This window comes from Girardinichthys multiradiatus, chromosome 20 (assembly GCF_021462225.1).
Source record: "Girardinichthys multiradiatus isolate DD_20200921_A chromosome 20, DD_fGirMul_XY1, whole genome shotgun sequence".
Classification (NCBI taxonomy): Eukaryota; Metazoa; Chordata; class Actinopteri; order Cyprinodontiformes; family Goodeidae; genus Girardinichthys; species Girardinichthys multiradiatus.
Genome location: NC_061812.1, coordinates 39,820,387 through 39,840,469, shown reverse-complemented (window position 1 = coordinate 39,840,469; position 20,083 = coordinate 39,820,387). Strand labels below are relative to the sequence as shown.

The following is a 20,083-nucleotide window of genomic DNA, read 5'->3' as shown; positions in this document are numbered from 1 at the left end:
TATGTTTACATAGTTCTAAATTTAAGGAAATAAAGGACGTTTCGTGGCTTAAAGCTTAATCCCCTGTGAATGCCTTCAAGTGGTCAAATAACCTTTGGCAGAGTTTAGCATATAGTTGTGTCAATCTTCGTCAGCGCACTGAGAGTCTGCGTGGTGTAGCATGAGGTTAAGTGATGTAAGTACCAGGTTAGCAATCCAACCATGTAATAACATTCAATAAATAAAGCAGAAGTTCTGTAAATTTCAAAAGATTGGGGCACATGTGCATCATTGTATGTTATTCATTGTTGTAAAAAATTGTTTGCTAATAAATGTACTTTTGTGAGATTATCATTCTTAGTGCATAATTTAACTAAAAACGTACCAGTAATTGAAACCTCAATATTACTTATTTAAAAATACAATTTATTACTTCGTTTTTTTTTACACAAGGTTTTAGGTTAAAAACCTAACCCAGGATGAACAATAATCCAACCCAGTTATGGGAAATCAATCTAGTTCTACATCGGTTCATATTTGGCAAAGGACTAGGTTAGCAAAATAATCTAAATATGGTTGGGGGTTTTTAACCCAGTAGCTTTTAGACTGATTTAGACTGATTAATACTAAAAACCCTTGAGAAAAAGTTGTAACTGTAGCTTCATTTTAGTGGTAATAGTTTGCATTAGTTAATTTTAATTCCCACATTTGAATGTAAAGAGTAAACTAAAGATTAACATAGATGCACGCACGCACGCGCGCGCACACACACACACAAACACACACACACACACATAGTAGTACTATTTTTTTTTTTATAATAAAATCTGGGTTAAAATCTTCCCCTGATCAAGCAGATTCAGTTAGAAGTTTTAAAATGACTTACGAGATAGGCGTTTGCTTTGAAGGTTGGCTGATGAGGAGCTCATGATGCTGGAAGAGTTGTTAGAAACACAATCATCAGTCAGACACAATGAAGGTAAGATCTTATCGGACAGTCTTGTCAGAGATTAACCAAAATCCTGACAAGCATCTCCCACCTTTGCTCACTCCAACCGGTCCAAAGTATCCTGAAATAGATTGCCTCCCCCTTGGTTCTTCTTCCCTGCTTCTCTTTTTCCTCCCTGAGGGCAGCGTGAACCACTTGGATGAGAGCGAGAACAACTTTGTGGCTCTGTGGATTCGACTGACTGACCAATGACAGGGTTGAGGGAGGAGCTGGAAGAGAGCAAGGAAAGCAGGGAGAGGAGGGAGGAAGGGATTTATTTAACGGAGTGGAAAATACCAAGGAGAAACAGACACATGCTTCAGTTATTTTTGTCTTCTCGCTCCCCTTTCCCTCCCCTCACCTCATTTACGTCTATTGTCCTTTTTTTCCTTGTTTGCTTGTATTTTGAAATGTTTACTCCTTGTGAGTGAAACATGTTCAAACATTTGTTTACCAATATTAGTTTCACTTTATTGAAAAAGTGGAAAAGGTCACAATGCTAGGGAAATACTACAATATTTAACAGTGAAGCAAACCTACAAGAAAAGACTCAAATTCTGTTATTGTTTACTTTAGCATAAATCTGTTGGATATTTGAAGTTCTGTCTCCAGATTCTTTTGGTATTATACATTCATATTTACAGTTCTGTCCTAAAAGATCTAGCCAGATCAAAACTGATCATGGGCCATGAGGCCACTCTTCAAGGAAAAAGCCATTGCACCAAGAGGAACAGAAAACATACTAAAGTTTCCAAATGGCATGGCTTTTTCAAATGGGCAACTATCATTAATATAGTGACCATCACAAAGCCATATTCCCAGTGCCAAAGAAAATATTTGGGCACAGCTGAAAAGGATTGTGTGACCTAATAAACCTGAATTAATTACACAAGTTTTGTCAGGGGGAATGAGCCTCTTTTCCAAATTCAAGTCAAATCATACAGTTTAAAAGGCAATTCTACCAAATGCTAAGGAAATATAGGTACAATTCTCAATTAGAAGAAAATAAAAAAAGCATTGTCTGTTTTTATGAAGTGTATGTAAACAATGGTTTCAACTGTGTCTATGAAAGGCTCAGAGGTAGACTCGACATATCTAGAGTTTCAACAAATGTATAAAGAAATTCATAAAAACAATGTTTCTTAAGAAAAGAATGAATGGAATTTCGATATTTCCCCCTCTGCAGTAGATAATTACATAACTCATGAATCTTAAGCACATAAGTGAAAGTAATAACTAAACTGGATGCCAGTGCAGTGCACATAAACACCTCGGAGGTGTCTCGGATTTTCCAAGATATGAGGAATACATGATCTTAGTTATTTATGTTGTACCCTCTGTTTATAAAATCCTGTGAAAGATGTGAGGCTCCTTCTACAATTGGAGAAATCAAAGTTTTTTTAAGCTTTTAGTTAAACATTGTATCTGAATGCTGTCTTTTATTCAATGGTAGGATTAAAGGTTGAAAACTAACAATGTGAAAACAGCTGATCTTGTTACAGTAGAGTGGACCATTGACATTTTTGGTGTCTATCAATCTAAAGAATGTGTTTTATAAAAGAAAAATTAAGAATCCATTGTTCTCTGGCTTTCTATCTCTCTCACTGTGCCAAGTCCACCTCTGATTGGTTGATCAGTCCCTCATGATGATTCTTCCTCCAAAACCTCAGGCTTCCGACTTAAGCTGAAGTTAGGTTCAACAAACCCTAGAATCCATTAATAGGCCTTGCCGACTGTGTCATCAACTGTTTATGTAGATCAGGTTTTGAATTCACTTGTTATATTTTCTATATTGTACCCTAGGTCTTGTTTGTGGATTTAGTTAAATGCTGTGCAAGAATACACTTTTTTACAATCCATCTTTGTCATGTCTTCAACATCACTTTTTTTAAAGGTGTTTTCCTTATACACAGCACAGTTTCCATTCTAGACTAGTAAGCCCCCACCAACATTCAAAAGTCTTGGACAGAATCGACAGGTTTTTACTCTCAGTTTTTGGAGTAACCTTTTCACAAACATTGCCATTTTGTCCTTATCCTTGTACAGTCAATAATGGCATGGTAGAATTTGGGGTGTCACTTTTGTACACTTATGGTTTTATAATAAATAAATTGGAACCTGGTAAAATACTTTTTTTATGTTAAAACTAGTTACAGAGACCTGTTCCAGTGTCAATAAATACCAAAGTTTTATAATGTCATGATTTTAAAGCAGCTGAAATTTGTCATCATGCTCTTTTGTTATGGTTTAAAATCCTCTTAATGAGATGCCACAGAAAGTGCCTAAGAGACCAGAGAGGTTTTCTGCAGGTAACCAGAAGCGTGTATACATGCTTTTCTTATTTTTAATTGTGAAGCTTTTGGGCCTGGATAGAATTGGGCCCTTATAATTAAAAAACAAGCTGCTAACTTGTGCATCTTTGTCACCACCTAGTGGGTAGAAGATGTCAAATCCAGACTGAATTCCAGACTGGTTTTCATCTTCACATTTGAAAATACTTTTCTGTCTTTATTTTTCATTTTCCAGAACACAGTCCTGAGATTTAAGAGAAGCTGTTTTGTTTCAGATACATACAGGAAAAGACAGTGACTGTGAATCATTACAGGAAATTGAAGGAACATATATCAATACAAGTATGCACTATGAATATACGCAACATGCTGGTTAGGGATATTTCCTTTCTTGAATCTCTAAAAGAATACATATATTTATTTATTATATTTATTGGTAAATCAACCAACCCAAAACAAACATATTTGTTTGGTGTGAGAACAACAAACCTGCTTCTACCTCAGAATGGAAAAAATATCACTTGTGAAACCCTCATTTTGGTGTATGTGCCAAGCTGCAAAGTGAAACTGCAAATACAAGCTGTTGAACAGCAGTTGGGAAATGGTGGGAGTGACTGGCGATTTCTATCAATAAAATCACACTGGTTGTAAATGTCACCGGTTGCTGTGGTTCAGCCTAAAACTGCTAATCGTGGCATAGGCATGCAATGCAACCTCTCACCATTGCCATGAACCTTCGTCAAGCGTGTGTGTGTGTGTGCGTTTTTTTTTTTTAGCAGACAAGAACCAGAGAATTGAAGACATAGACAAAAAGAGAGAGTAGGCAGGAGAGGCATGGTGAGTCAAAGTGAGAAATCCTCCTCACCACATAATAAATCGTGCGTGGGCTTTTTCATGACTGGGGGTTCACCTGCTGAGGCCCTGCAAAATCAATAGCTGAGACAGAAGCTGGTGGAGCAAAAGGCATGTCCTCTTTCTTCTATGAGATAAAACAAACAGAGGAGGTTTCATGCACCACCATGAATGGCTTGCTTTCAATTTTCTGTAGGTTGTTTGGATTCTTTACTTGATGTTGACCTTTTAATAAACTCAACAAAAGCAGTCTGAAAGACTTTCTCACTTCTTCGCTCAGTTATGAAACAATTTTGATTCACATAAGTCTACCAAAGAGAGAAAAACAGGAAGCGAGAAACTATCAGCTATCAACTATCAAAAAGAGAAATTATCAGCAGGGCAATGCTCTCATACACCCACGTCATTAGGTTAAACTTTTCAGATGCTTCTTAATGCAAATAGCAATCAAATTGCACCAAATCAATGCATTTAGACATCAAGAAGTCACTAGTTTAAACTGAGCATCAGAATAGAGAGGAAAGATGAATTAAGTGACTTTGAATGTGGCGTGGTTGTTTGTGCCAGTGCTCTGAGCATTTCAGAAACTTCTAAACTATTGGGATTTTCATGCAAAACCATCTATCTGGTTTACAGAGAATGAGAAAATATCTAGTGTGTAGCAATTGCTTGCTGATGTCAGTGGTCAGAGGAGAATGAGCAGACTCGTTCCAGGTGATAGAAGGGCAACACTAATTCAAGGAACCACTCGTTACTTCCAAGGTATTTAGAAAACAATCTCTGAAAGCACAACATGACAAATCTTGACTCCTGTCAGCTGAGATGAGGAAACCGAGGCTTAGGTTCACACAGGCTTAACGAGACTGGACAAACTGGAAAAATGCTGTCTGGTCCAATGAGTCTCTTTCAGCTTTCAGGTGGGAGGGTCAGAATTTGGTATAACAACATGAACATATATAAAATATTTAATTTCCCTTTGGGATTAATAAAGTATTTTTGAATTGAATTTTAATTGAATTGAATGAACGTATGGATTTCACTAGTTCAGACTGGTGGAGGTGGTGTAATGGTATGGGGTATAGTTTCTTGGCACAGTTAGGCTTCTTAGTACCCACTGAGCACAGTTGAATCACCACACTCTACCTTAGTATTTTTGCTGACCATCTCCATCCCTTTACGACCACAGTGTTCTCATTTTCTGACAGGATATTGATTCATTTCACAAACCTCAGATGATCTCAAACTGGTTTCTTAAACTTGACAGTGAGTTCTTTGTACTCCAATGGCCTCTACTGTCACAAGATCTCAATCCAGTAGAGCACCTTTTTAATGTACTGGAACAGGTGATTTGCATTATGGATGCACAGTGATGCTATCATGTCAACATTAGCAAAAAACTCAGAGAAATGTTTCTAACACCCTGTTGCATCTAAGCCACAAAGATTTAAGGGAGTTCACATGCCAAAGGAAAGTGTTGTTTTGTGCATGTTAGTGTCCATGTTGGTCTGAAACAACTCAGTGAACTGGGCACAATGCCAGTGCATCAGGCAATCATACGCCTACCATCAGCTGAGGAGTTGCACAACACTCTCATCTCTAATTATACACCCGACATCAGCGCGCCATGGAGCGTGCAGCAACGGCGAGAACCAGAAGGCTTGATTGCGAATGGAGGAGAGGCTTGAGAGCAGCAGCAACAGCAGAAACCAGGGTGAACAAGTTCAGACGTGTGAGACTGAGAGAGAAGGAGAGCAAGAGATGGTGAATCTGTCTGAGAAAGGTTAGCAGGCTTGAGTGAGTGAGTAAGTGAGTGAGGGAGAAGAGTGGGAGAGCAAAAATGTAAAAGTGAGTAGGAGGGAAGAGAGAGAGAGAGAGAAGAGAAGAGAGAAGGAGTGTCTGGTGAGCTCGTCTGGATGCCTGTCCTCATTCTGCTTTCTCACCTGTAGCCTGAAAGCTTGACACATGCCACACAGGTGTGTGGGGGTGACAAATGGACCTGCTGCACGAAGACTAGAGGCACAGATGTGTAAAAGAAGCAACATGTAAGTAAAACTTGTTGAATTCTCCATTTCTGCATGTAATGTTTTCTTTATGCATCATTTTCTTAAATAACAGAACATTGTGATGTGTTTGAACTAAGTTATCTCACATTGCAGCTTTATAGAAAGAACCATTTAACTGACCAAGAGCAATATTGTCACTACTGATATACAAAGTCCTGATTATCTTTATCATGATGACAGCAAACACACTAAACACTGCTGTGTTTACATTTCATTTCCTTAGATAAGCAGCCTGTAGTGATCATCGTCTCCTCTTATGGATGCAGAAGGTAGCAAAAGCCTTACATCACTGGCATGCTTGAGTCATGATCTGACCATACCTGTGCAGGTCACTGTGAGCACATGGAACCCACACAGCAATGCGATTTGAATTAATTTACATTCAAACTGCAGGCATTCAGCTGACAAATACTTGTCATGTTAAGCGTAGCGGTGTGAGACAGACTGCTGACACAGGGACATATCTGTATGAGGATCTAGTCTCATCCCACACACACATCATGCAGAGTTTATATCAGGACCATACAGGGCTTTGATAAAAGTAGTCATACACCTTGAAGTTGTTCCTTTTTTGTGATGTTTCAACCAAAAACTGTTTTAGAATGTACTTTATTGGGATCTTTTGTGATAGACTAACAAAGTAGTGCGTAATGATGGATTGAGGGGGAAATTATACATTATTTTCTCATTTCTTTAATTAATTTGAATTGGATTCAGGTCTGGACTTTGACATTCTTGCTCTGGCTATATGTTACTTGTCCTGGTGGAAGGTGAACCTCCATCCCAGCAGCCACTTATAGGTTGTCTTCCAGGATTTTTCCTATACTTAGCTTCATCCATCCTCCCATCAGCTTCCCTATCTCTGCTGAAAAGAACACATCCCCACAGCATGATGCTACCACCATTATGTTCCGCTATGTGGATGAGCCAGATTCTGCTGGAGGTTTCTTAATGTTTAAGGAGAGTTCTCCTCTCCACTGTCACTACATGCATGCTCTGTAGGAGGGATTGCTGCAAAGTCAGCTATATAATGCAAACGATTGTCACCAAGGCTCGTCCAGGAGCATTGATTGGATTGAATTGACTCTTTTTGTAGACTGCCTTGAGAAGACATTTGTTGTGAGTTGGTGTTATATAAATTAACTATATATATATATATATATATATATATATATACATACACTGAAATTGAACTGAATTTTATACTGTTTCCAGAGTTGTGTGTAATTGTTAAATTTTGCATCAGGTCAAAAAGTTGTATTTTGGTCTCATCAGACCAGAGCATCTTCTTCCACATGTTTGTTGTGCCACTACAAGACTTGTGGTGGGGGACTGATTTTCTCTCAGTTATGGCTTGCTTCCTACCACTTCCATAAAGGCCAGATTTGTAGAGCGGATGATTGATAGTTGCTCCCATCTGAGTTGTGGATCTCTACAGCTCCTCCAGAGTTACCATTGGCCTTTCTGTTGCTACTATGATTAATGCTCTCCTTAATTTCCATGCCAGTTTACGTGGATGCCCATATCTTGGTAAATTTGCAGTTGTGTCATGCTCTTTCCATTTTTGGATAATCTACTGAACATTGCTCTGTGAGATATTCAAAGCTTGAGGTAATGTATTATAATCTAACTCTGCTTTAAACTTCTTCCAGACCTGACTGCTTTGTTCCTTGTTCTTCATGATGTCAGAGCCGCTGCTCTGCTGTGATGATTGCTCAATGAGATGAGCTTTGCATTGACGGGTTGTAAGAATTGCCTGCTGCTATTAACCTCTTTTAACAGTTTGTGTCAAAACATGAGTCCACAGACAGTCTTTGACCATAATATACTGTTGTGTTTCTGGCCACAGAGAACTTATATTTATCCCACCTCTGTGAATTGACTCACTGTGCTTGCGCATAAGGTAGAAGAAGAGGTTTCTGTAGGAGTTTAAGATGCAACCTGGGTTTGAGTGTTTAACACCATACATTTAAGTAGTCATTTTTCACTTTTCTAATGGAAAATATTACTTTAGCAACCTCAAGGGGTGTGAAAAAAATTATAATCTAACCTCCAGCTTTACACCCACTACCCACATTTTACTCTGCCTTGTTCTCTCTCTGCACTCTTTCCTTATTCAACCACACTGCGGAGCACTTTGTAACCATAGTAACTTCTTCTTTGCAAAGGAGTTGGTAGATGTCCATCAAAAAACAACTTTCAGAGCAGCAAATTGTGGTTGGAAAGCTGTAATTTGAAGCTGATGGTGAAGTTATTGTTTGCACGTCAAGGGGATATTTACAGGCAGTGATCTAACCACACGGCACTATTAGATGGGAAAAAATGTTCTCTAAATCTTAACAAGAGGGAAAAAAGTATCCTTTTTCATTTGCAAAGTTTGACATATCAGGAGATTTAATAAAAATGAAATGGAAAAAAATCATACCCAAAGATTCAAAATGTTTTATATATACATTGATAAGAATTATCTGTAGTAAGTTGATCTTGTGCAAACATGTTGCATCATTCGTTGCTTTTTCTGAGATTTTTTTGTTGTTTTTTTCTCTTCAACTTTCTCAAAAAAAAAAAGCTTCAGCATTTGAGTCAATTTGAGAGATTTCCTGATGGTTCTGGATTGTTGCCCTGTTGCATGACACATGATTCATCTGTTGCACAGAAGACCTCATGTTTGGTGTCTTTATGCTATACTATACAAAAGAGTTTATGGTTATCTCACCATCCGAGTAGATAAAAAAAACCAAATCATCACCCTTTAGACACCGTGCTTAACAGTTAATCTGAGGTATTTCTGCAGTTATTGATTGTTTGCTTCTCACCACTCGATGCTGGATCAGATACCATTTTCTCACCTTCTGCCTGAATGACTTTGAACCACAAGTATTGTGGTTCATTCAGATCCAACTTTACAAATTTGAGCTGTGCTACCATGTTGTCTTTTTTTAAGAAAAGGTACATTTTCTAGGAAATGCTTCTAAACAATCAATAATTCTTAAGTTTATTTTTCTTGTCAAGAACCTGAACTTTAAACATGCTTACCGAGGCCTGCAGAGTTTGAGATGTATCTGAATGGAGATTTTTGTGTTTTTCCTGAGTACTTCATGCTTTGACCCTGGGGTAATCTGGTTGGTACATCCCCAGCTAGCAAATTCAGCAGATTACTTCAATGCTTTTGCCTTGTTTATTATCTTTCTCACTGGTCAGTGATAAAATGCCGGAAGTTCTACTTTTCTAGACTCAGTGACTATTGCAGAGGATCAGTCAATCAGAATAATTAGCAGCTTGACCATTGCTTCACCATTTTTGCTTGGCTGTGGTTATAAAATACAGTGTTTTCCAAATGTATTTACATTTTTCCACATTACAACCACAACATTCAGTGTATTTTATATGATTTCATGTAACAGACCAAAACAAAGTTTTTCAAACTGTATACATTTGTAATCAGTCCTGTTTTCTCTGATACCTCTAAATTAAATCTAGTTTGCTGAATGCAGTGAAAATTGCATTATAAAGCAAAATATAATACCCTCTGAACATCTCATAGAGCACTGTTCAATCCATCCTCTGAAAATTGGAGGATTTTACAACTGCAGACCTACCAAGACATGTTTATCCACTCAAACCAACAGCCAGAGCAATGAAACATCTTTCTGACACATCATTCCCACCATGAAACATGGTGGGGGCAGCATGACGCTGTGGGGATGCTTTTTTCAGCAGGGACAAAAAACCTGATCAGAGTTAATGGAAATATGGTTGTGGAAGACCTGAAACTGGGGTGGAGGTTCACCTTCCAGTAAGACACAGACATTAGCATGAAGCTTATGGAATGGTTAATATCAAAGCATGATCTTCTTATGTTAAAAGGACCTAGTCAACATCCAGATCTAAATCTAATAGAGATTCAGTGGAAAACTGAAGTTTATTGATGTTCTCCATCCAGTCTGATTGAGCTTGAGCTATTTTACCAAGTAGAATGAGCAAAGATTTCTGTCTCTAGATGTGCAAAGCTGTTATAGACATAACCTCAAAGACTTGCTACTTTATTCCAGGGAAATGTGGTTCTACAAAGTATTGACTAAGGGGGGATTTTTTCACTTTTCAGATTTTTTTATCTAAAGGTTTTAAAAAACATGTATTATTTTCCTTTTACTCCATAATCACGCACTCCTTTGTACTGGTGTATCACATAAAATGTCATATTGTTGTGTTGCTGTTAAGTGGTGGTTGCATTTACCTAAGACCTGCTTTAAAGCTAGTGATTTGTTTACATCTTGATATTCCATAATTGGACCCCTAAAAGTGCTCATGTATTTTCTTGTGACTTTATTGGAAAAATTTAATTAAACTTAAAATTAATCAATATCTGTCTCCTTTGCTCAGATCATAATGACCTAGGATATGTGACTGTTGCCAAGAGACAAATGGAGGTTTTGACACACGAGCTTCAAACCAGCTCTATTTCAACAGAAGGCTATGTATTCTTGGAGTGAATGACCGGCAAGGTGAGGCAATGAGCTTAACAACAAGCCCAGCTCTGGTCCCAGACAAGGACAGCCTCCCATTGAAAAAGAGAGACCAAAGAGTGAGCTCCCCACAGCAGCAGCAGAGGCAGCAGCTGCAGTGTGACGCCACAAACTTCAAGGCACCCTATCCATACAGAAGCCACAGTGATTTAAAGACAAAACACATGGGTCTGTTTCGACCTGTGCCAAGGCGGGTTACAGCCCTATACCAACCCTGGATGCAAATACACGCCCCTCCAAGGCCCAAACAGAACATCCCGTCTGCTTTCAGAGAGCCCCATGGTTGGGCAGAGTGGAGAGAATTCTGTCCACTGCCTCCAGTGTGGGACTATTCCCATCAGTACCCTCTGCAAAATCATTTATCTGGAACACGTTCTCTCCAGTCAGGACGTCCACATTATCTCTCTAGTTTCAGCGATAACCCTAACTCCGAGGGCATGCACAGAGGAGGAGGAGGCTGGGAGCGGCTGAAGACGTTAAAAGACAGAACCTTTGGCACACAGAGAGGTCCCTATGCGAGGAGAGGAGAAAGAAGAACTGATGATCTACTCAGGGCTGGAAAAGGAGGCACCTACCTACCTCATTCCACACATGAGGACACCCCTTTGAAGCAAAATTCATCATTCAAATCAACAAAAGCCATATCTGTGTCTGGACAATCCCTCATCAGAGTTTCCCCTGACAACGTAAATGGCACATGTACTTCCACTACAGGAGACAGGCCAAGATCTCCCGTTTTCCCATCCTCCACACACACTTCTTTCTCTCCCACCTCCCATAATCACTTCCCCTGGCTGCTTCCCCACTTTGTTGCAGGGTCTTTGATCGAGCTCAGAGACGGGCGACTGAGGAGGGTGGAGAACCTGCAAACCGAGGACTTTCTGCTCGGCTCTCTGGCCTGTCCAGACCTGCGCTTGAGTTGCTGCACGGTACAAAGCATCTCCCCCTCTGCCTCTGCCTCCTCCTCCTCCGTCTCCCGCCTCCTCATCCTGCTACACGAGCAGCAGTCCCAAGTAAGGGGAAATCACGCTGTGGTTTTATTAATTATGTACGGCAGCCCACACACAAGTAGCTGTTAATAGTCCTTTTAATGGCGTGTCAAGCGCTCTCACTTCACTGCAGAGAGGAATCATTTGAAATACTGCAAATTCTTTTACTCTTTCACATTCTTGAAAATGAACCAACACAAGATGTAGACAAACACCTTCCCAATAAACTTTGATTTTATTAAAATGCTGCTATGATCACCTATAATATCCACCTAAAATTATTAAACACTGATTGAAAATTAGGTTTATTGGCAAAATATACAAGCTAGCAGCTGTTTGCAATAAACAATTAAAACAGGAACAATTTAAATAGTTGGACACAGCTAAAGTTGAATGTGGTTTCTCCAAAATTACACTTTCAGTGACTACCACAGTCTCAAGATTAATTAAACCCTTTATGACTAGAATCTTTAGTTATTAACAGAGCAGCCTTTTGCTTTCATGACCTGCTGCAAATATGATGGGTAGCCACACAGCTTCTTGAAGTTTTGCTGAGGAATGGCCAACTCCTCATTGGCAAAGGCTTTTATATTCTTTAGTTTGTACGCTGAAACCAGCTCTTTTCAGATTCCAACAAAGCAGCCTTTAGAGCATCACTCAGACACCGCCATGTTTCACTGCATGCCCAATGCTCTTTTCAGCAGATGCTTTATTCTACCTCATCCAGATACTCCCCATCCATCCGTCCATCCATGCATTTATGCATTCATTGGCACCGCATTCATTTGCATTCATCTGTTTGCGTATTTTTATTTTTGTTGGCAAACTGGAGTTGTTAGCAATTGTAGCTCATGATTGGTTGCATCAGGTGTGCCTAGACCACAGCTGGTTTGTGAAGACTTCTATTCAGGTGGTTGAATAATTTAAAGACTACAGTAGTGTCTGAAAGCATGTTTTAGTGTATAGTGTCTGAGTAATTTTATTTAACTATTTAACCAGTTTTTGTTAAATGTATTTATATACACACCTGAACATTTTTTCCTTAAGCTAATAGACCTAATTGGCAGTTCGGGTTGAATAATTTTAAATGCATTGAGTAATTGCTGTCTCTGTGTCTGTGTGTGTACTTCCTTCCTTCAGGAGTTGGTGGATGTGTATGTGGAGTACCCATTCTTTGTGCGCGGAGAGGGCTGGTCATCCTGCAGCCCTCAGAGGACCGCCCTACTTTGTGGCCTGCAGTGCCGCCAGCTCAGTGTGGGAGATGTCTGCTTGGCCCTCACGCCCGTCTCTACTCCCGACCCACTACTGTCAGATTCCCTGGGGCCAAAAACTGCACCCAAAAAGTCAGAGGACAGATATGATTCCCTGAAGGCAAACACTGCCCTGTGCAGTCAGGCTCCACCTGAGCTGAAGGAGCTCACAGGGGAGCAAAGAATGGAGACTAAGGTGTCCCGCAGGAGGCACTATTCAGCCCCATGAGATTAGACCACTAGGGGTAATTGAACTACAGGAAATGGTTTTCACAAGATTTACAGTGCCTTACAACAGTATTCCCACCTCTTGAACTTTTTCACATTTGTCACATTAAAACCACAAATATCAGAATAACATATTGGGATTTTATTGGACTGACCAACACAACATAATCAAGAAGTAGAAAAAAAACACTAGATGATTTCCAATTTTTTTTACAAAGTTACAAGTTTACAAAATCTGAAAAGAGTGGTGTGTTGCACACATCTTTTTACACAGATAACCCATCATAAAATCCTGTGGTGTCAGTTTAATTAAGAAGTCACCAAGTTAGTGAACAGAGTCCAACTTGTGTAGTTAAATCCTACTGCTCTGTGTAGGCCTCTGGGTTTTGTTGAAGAACATTTGTGAACAACATCATCATGATGACCATAGAGCAAGTTATGTCTGAAATGGAATCCTTGTTAAAAGTCTGCCACTAGCAATTGAGGGGACACAGTAAACTAATGGAGAAAGCTCCTCTGATCAGAAGAGACCAAATTTGAACTTTATCCCTCACACTGCTCATCGCTGTAACCATGTGGTGGTGGCAGCATCATGCTGTGGGGAGGCTGTCCCTCAGCAGAGACCAGGAAGCTGGTCAGATATGATAGGAAGATGCATGGAGCTAAATGACTGGAAGAAAACTTTCCAGAGACTGCAAAATACTTAACACTTTGGTGATGGTAACCTTACAGCAGGATATCTTTGTTGGGTTGATCCACTCAAAGTCCATATCCAAATCCAAATGAGAATATGTGGTGAGACTTGAAAACTGCCATCATAGCAATCTGACTGAACTTAAACAGTTTTCAAAGAAATACAGACATTACTTTCAGTCTCTAGATGTTAAAAGCTGGTAGAGACAAAGCCTAAAGGGACCTTCAGCTGCAGTTGTAGCAATTGGTGGATCACACAGTATTTACTCAGGACAGTTGAATACAAATGCATGTTCAACTTCTGAGATTTTTATTTTTAAAAATAAAATGGAAACTATGAATCATTTTCTATTATGAACAAGTTTTGTTTTGTTTTCCATCACACAACGTCCCGATACATTTGTGGCTGTAAAGTGACAAAAAGGGGTAGAAATGCTCTTGTAGGGCACCGTAGGTCTGGAATTTCTTTTGACCTGTGCTGTAATCAGCGTCTGTCTTTCTACCTCCTGAATCATGCTTCTGTACTTGACTAGTCATTTTCATTAGCTTTTAAAGTAGTCAACGTTAAAGAGGACAGCTGCAGTGAGCTCACCTCTCAGGGTTATAGGTTATGTAAAATATTGTTAGGTGTTAATGAAGAACCAAAGCATGAACTGATGTTGCCTCGGTGAGTTGCACTGTTGATATTTACAGTAAACTTATGATTTTTTTGCTGTTCTGACTATATCAGCTCTTGTTCCTTTGAAAAGCACATGCAATTATTGCCTCAGGTTTTTCACTGAATTTATAGTTCCAGTTCTCTACTGTCAAATGAGTCCTTTATCAGCCCGTTAATTCTGTATTGCAACTTTGTAAAGCTTCTACCTCTCTGTACAACTTAGGATCCTTGTTTGTAAATGTGACATGACATGATGTGTTGGAAGCACCAGAGAGACTTGATTTTTCTGGTTCATTTAAGCTGAATTTGTATAAAAACACCCAAATTAATTCATTGGGATGAAATTAAAGAGTGAATCGTGTGAATTAATATGTAAGCATTTGCATCCAGCTGTTATCTTTACTTGTTTCATTTTTGGCTGAAAACAGTTGGATGAAGCAAACTTTTATGATCTGTACTGTATTACACACGTGCACAATTAGGTCTGGATTCAGTTGGAGAAATATACATATTTATGAGCAGTGGTGGATTTTAAAATGGGCAGTGTGGCTCACCTCCCAGGGCGCTATTCTTTCGTCGGGCTGCACAGGTACTTCGAAATATATAATAATAAATTAGTTTTCAGTTCTGTCCAGCAAATCGTGTTTTTGCAGGTCCAGTCTACGGGCAGTGGAAGCTGTTGCTGTGTGTAAGCACTGGTAGAAGGTTTAGCTGGGCATGGGGCTGAATATTAACACTGAAGCCGAGGCCCTGACCCAATACCCACACTACACCCAACGACCCTCTATGAAGTGTGTACTTTATAAAAGTACGTAGAAGTTGAAGTACGCAGGTTACAAGCGTGCAAAATTGGAGGATTGGGACAGTAGAGGTTACGTCATCGACTTGCACCTCTGCACCGTAACTGCAACATTAAAAGTCCCGGGATCCGTCGGTGTTTTCGCAGTCTTGCTGCTAACAAAATATTTTAAAACTCCAAAACGCAATTGTTTTGAGGAGAAGAAAGTGCAAGAAGTGAATATACACCAGACTCGCCAGTGTTTGTTTGAAAGGTAATTTCCATGTTATGTGCTACTGAATCACCCAGAATCACTCTGAAGCCAGTGGTATCTTACAATGTTGAGCCTGGAAAACCAGTACAAAAAAATATTTGTCGGCTTGCTGTCGAACGTTTACGCAGTTCTTATTATTCTGATATGTTATTTGATTACATTGATGGTTGTGATTGGTATTTGTGCAAAACGTCACGTGCAGCAGTGAATTGTGGGTAATATCCTTGGGCAAAGTCCGCAGAAGCAGGTTTACCCGAAGTGTGGATTGAGGGCATGAAGGGGACGGGGTTAAGCACCACTATGGAGAACTGGAACACACTACGCACTCAAACCCATCAACGGGAACGCGCAATTCAGGGACACAAGGGTGGAAGTGCGACAGGGCTTGATTCAAGACATTTAAAGTGCTATTACACTGTTTTTTAATTAATCTGGCCTGTATCTAATCACCTCTAGTTCAAAATCAAAAATACTTACAGGTGACAGGACTATTCTAAACTAAACAGAGATTCATTGAAACACTGTCCAAGATTTAATAAACCATAGGTCAATGTCTGCACACAGAAAATAATTTATTTTCACAACTTTTTTTCGCCCAAGACAAAGACCAGCACAAAAAACTATATTACCTGATCAAACCTCAATGAAATATTCTACATTAATTACAGATTCTTGAAAACAGCTTTAGTTTTCGAAACCTTTACCCCATTTCTTTCTATCTATCTATCTATCTATCTATCTATCTATCTATCTATCTATCTATCTGTCTGATCTTCATTTCATAACTTCCAGCCATGCTTTGTGACTTTACCTTGTTTAAAGATTTTAAAAAGGTATGCTATGCTTGGCATAACTATAAATGTTGTAAATCTCTTCATAATTTGAACTCACACAAAGTTTCTCATTAAACTGTTGCCCTATCTCTCTCTTCTTCCACTTCCCTCCTGGTTGGAGAAACAGCACCACCTACAGCTTTTTTGTTTCCAATGAACCAATACTTCATAAAGCCCAGGCTGTGTAACCTAAAAACAGTGGAAAGAAAAACAGATTCACATGTTGTTTTGCAAACAAACACATGAAATGACATCAACACTATAACCAGATACGGCCTTTAAGTTGTTGCAGTTGTAGAATTAAATCTGTTTAAAATTAGCTATGAGTACTTTGTTCAAGTGCAATTTCTGAAATTTAAAATCGTCTAAACCAAAGGACCATATGTGAATGTTCTTGTAAATAAAAACACCATCTGCGTGAGCTGTTTCCATTTGACCTTTTTAATGAGACAAAATAAAACCGCAGCTGATCTGCAGCTTTGGTTTGACACCTCAGAGTTGTATGTAGGTGATGGGCACTCTATGATGATGAATCACTGAAAACATATCCACCAGCTTTCAAATATGTTGTGATTTACACTGCCTGTCCAAAAACATGTCACCACCTGGACGTAAAAAAGAAAATAGCTAAGAACCACATATTGGATCATTACAGCATGGCTTATTATCTTTCAGCTGGTACATTTTTTAACTGGTGCAGTGAGCTTCTCGTTTCTTAAAAAACCATGTAAGAAACCCATCTTGTTGTAAATTATGTCTATCTAAGGGTCAGATTATTGGCATTTATCAAGCAAAGAAAACATCTGAGGAGATTGCTGAAACTACTGAAATTGAGTCAAGAACTGTCCAACGCATTATTAGAAATGGGAAGAATATTGGAAAACCATCATCTTCATGGGAGAAATGCAGTTGGAAAAAAATGACCGCAATTACTTACACGTTTTGTGAAATCACATTTTAAGAAACATTACAACTCACATGTTCAGTTGTAACAGCAAAAGCATTTCCACACAATAAGGGTTTGGATGTAAACAGCTGTGTCGCCTTAAGAAAACCACCAATCATTGAGTTCAAATTGTGCAAGCGGTTTGGGTAGCATGAGTTCAGACCTTAACCATACAGAGAATCTTTGGGATGTGCTGAAGCAGTCTGAATCTCCCATCACCTCTACATGATTGTGGTGAAAAATTAAGGCAACTCTGAACGGAAATAATTGTTGAAGCTGAAGGATTGTCGTAATCAAAGCTAAACGCAGTCCAGCAAAATATTAGAGTTTGATTTTTTTCTTTTTTTTTTTTGGACAGGCAGTGTAAATCTAAATAATTGTCATAGAAGTCATCCTCTCACCAGCTCTTAGATGTTTTACACCCGACCCGGTAAACCCAGATTTCTTCAGATGTTCCGAAAGCTTTTAAATAAAATCTCATCATGCAGAAGACCTCGTACGTTTTCAAACCCTCAGCTGCAAATACAGTATATGATGCTTAAGATGCAATATCTGCAAACTGTGAATTCTTCCTGTAAGTTTAGTTCATGCTTGTAAAGTCTTCACAAGTCTTTGCAGTTTTCTCCTTTTAGAGCTAGTCTGCAGGAGTGGCTCCTAGTCATAATGACTCGCCCAAGATTAAGCTTGCACTGTGGCACAAGCTTTTGCAGATTAGAGACCCCATCATCTCTAGTGTCCAATAACTTCTCCTTCTGCCTTTTAACTTCTATTCAGATTTGCAGAAGTCAGGCAAAAGGTGTTAAAATGGTTAATGACAGCCACAAGCTCTGACCACCATGTTGCGGTACTTCTTGAGGATGACATTGGAGCTGTCATCAAAGTACAGCACTGAGATGCCATGGAGCTGCGTGGGGGCGCAGCAGGGCTGGGGAACTGTCTCCGGGTTGATAAAGTGCACCTGTGGTTAGAGGAAGCGCAAGTTAATTTGCAAAGCATGTGGAGGTTGTTGGTAAAGTACAAGTGATCAGGGACTGTATGGGACTTACCAGAGTTTGCACAATAGCATGATTGGTGGCATTCATGTCAGAGTTGAGAGGGAAAGCACACTCCCCCTCACAGTAATATGCAGCGTAGCCCTCTGGTGCTATGATCCAGTCCTGATCAGAGTAAAACCACAAGCAAAGTATCAATAATGTAGCTGACGCTATTATAAAACTGTCTGTGAAATAAAGTTTGTTTGCATTGTACCTGCCATCCTAAATCTTTGAAACTGACATACAGCTCATGCTTCTTACAACCCTCTTTTGACAATCCAAGGGTATCTGAAACATGCATAACCAAAGTTTAAACACAAAATATCAGGGAGGTCTTCACTCTATCCTGGTAATAATCAAAGTTTTAGGTACCTGTTACAGCCTCTGCTGCTTTCAGTGCATTTTGGACAGTCCTCTGTTGTTTGGAGCGGTTTGAATGCCGTCCTTTATGGCCTTGCGCTGAGCGAGTGCTGCGGAATCGCACCTCATTGAATTTAAAAAAGACAACAAGAAACGGCTGCCTGTCCTTAGCCCCACTCCCTGTCAGCAGCCCTGCTCTTTGGGGGTTCCTCTTCTGGCCTTTGTAGGGGAAAGGGACGAAGAACCATTAGATTATGGCAAAAAAAATACACACCCAAGTTCCAACAAAACTGGGGTTTATTTTTCTACTGTAAATATGACCTCACAAAACAGAAAAAAACTGTATTTTATTACCACATTTTGTTGCCATTCATTTATGCACAGCTCTCTTAATTTTATGTTTACATGACTGATAATTTCTTTTTTCAGCCCTCTTGTTGCTGATTTGCTGGTTTTCTTGGTATTCTCCTGTTGCTTGACCCCGTTTGGGTCAATGCTTGTCTGCCAGAAACATGGTTTTACACTTGATTCAAGAGTACTGCGGTATTGTTTATTTCTTGGTATCGATGGAAAGTGCTCAGGTCCATGGACTTTAAAACAAGCACAAACCATCAACCCTGCAACACCATGCTTGACAGTTGTGCTGATATGCTCTATTTGTTTTTCGTCAAACATACCGCTGTGCATTATGGCCTGTGCTTAGAACATTGTCCAGAAATATTTATATTATATAGATCTTTCAGATCCAAGTTTGACTTACTGTCAAATTCTTTTTAGGAAAAAAGAGGCTTTTTCCGGGCAAAGCTTCCAGAATAGCCATACTCGTGTTTGTCTTTTTGTGCCTTTTAAAACATTAACATTTTAGATGCTATATGATGTCTGTAGCCTCAGAGATGTATCTTTGGGTTCTTTCTCATTTGAGCATTGCGTGTTCTGGCCTTCAGGGTTATTTGCAGTGATGTCCACAGGTAACGCTTTTGAATGTTTTTTCATTTGAATGGTTTTCCTCTAAGTAAAATTCTGATCATGAATTTGGACTGTAGGTCATATTGATGAAGTGGGGTTCCCTAGGAAGGTTCTCAGCGGTCAGTATTTTAATTTTTTTCTGACCTAGTTAGTGATTACTCTTAACCAAGCTCAGCTTGGATAAACATATTTGTTTTTTGCTTTTGCTAATGACTGGCGAATCATCTCAGTTTATGTGAACACTATTTTATAAACTGAGCTGCATGGTGGCACAGTTGGTAGCACTGTTGCCTTGCCAGGTACTTGGGCTTCCTCCCACAGTCCAAAGACATGACTGTTAAGTTAATTGTTCTCTAAATTGCCCTTAGGTGTGTG

At 39.3% G+C, this 20,083-nt stretch overlaps 2 protein-coding genes across 3 annotated transcripts in view; one reads left to right on the top strand and one right to left on the bottom strand.

The window, feature by feature from the left end:
* LOC124857159 (bone morphogenetic protein 7-like) overlaps positions 1-20,083 on the bottom strand; it is a 47,849-nt gene that overhangs the window by 16,272 nt on the left and 11,494 nt on the right. Inside the window, exons 4-7 of one of the 2 annotated variants that reach the window (XM_047348295.1) lie at positions 18,755-18,961; positions 18,597-18,670; positions 18,395-18,505; positions 16,825-18,306 (exon numbers count right to left, since the gene is read on the bottom strand). In XM_047348295.1, the coding sequence (XP_047204251.1) occupies positions 18,157-18,306; positions 18,395-18,505; positions 18,597-18,670; positions 18,755-18,961 (542 nt within the window). In that variant the 3' untranslated portion in view covers positions 16,825-18,156. Of the gene's footprint in view, positions 1-865; positions 913-1,019; positions 1,198-16,824; positions 18,307-18,394; positions 18,506-18,596; positions 18,671-18,754; positions 18,962-20,083 lie in introns of those variants that run through there. The other variant, XM_047348296.1, reaches the window with a different exon arrangement.
* On the top strand, positions 5,998-14,852 carry LOC124857158. The gene is made up of 3 exons (XM_047348294.1): positions 5,998-6,152; positions 10,557-11,712; positions 12,829-14,852. Exons 2-3 carry the CDS (start codon positions 10,687-10,689, stop codon positions 13,165-13,167), a joined length of 1,365 nt encoding a protein of 454 aa, XP_047204250.1. The 5' UTR covers positions 5,998-6,152; positions 10,557-10,686; the 3' UTR covers positions 13,168-14,852.

Bases quoted from the DNA above. Each gene is read 5' to 3' on its own strand.
- LOC124857158 (XM_047348294.1), top strand. From the start codon at position 10,687: ATGAGCTTAACAACAAGCCCAGCTCTGGTCCCAGACAAGGACAGCCTC. The intron at 11,713-12,828 runs GTAAGGGGAAAT...TCCTTCCTTCAG, and splicing joins TACACGAGCAGCAGTCCCAA to GAGTTGGTGGATGTGTATGT.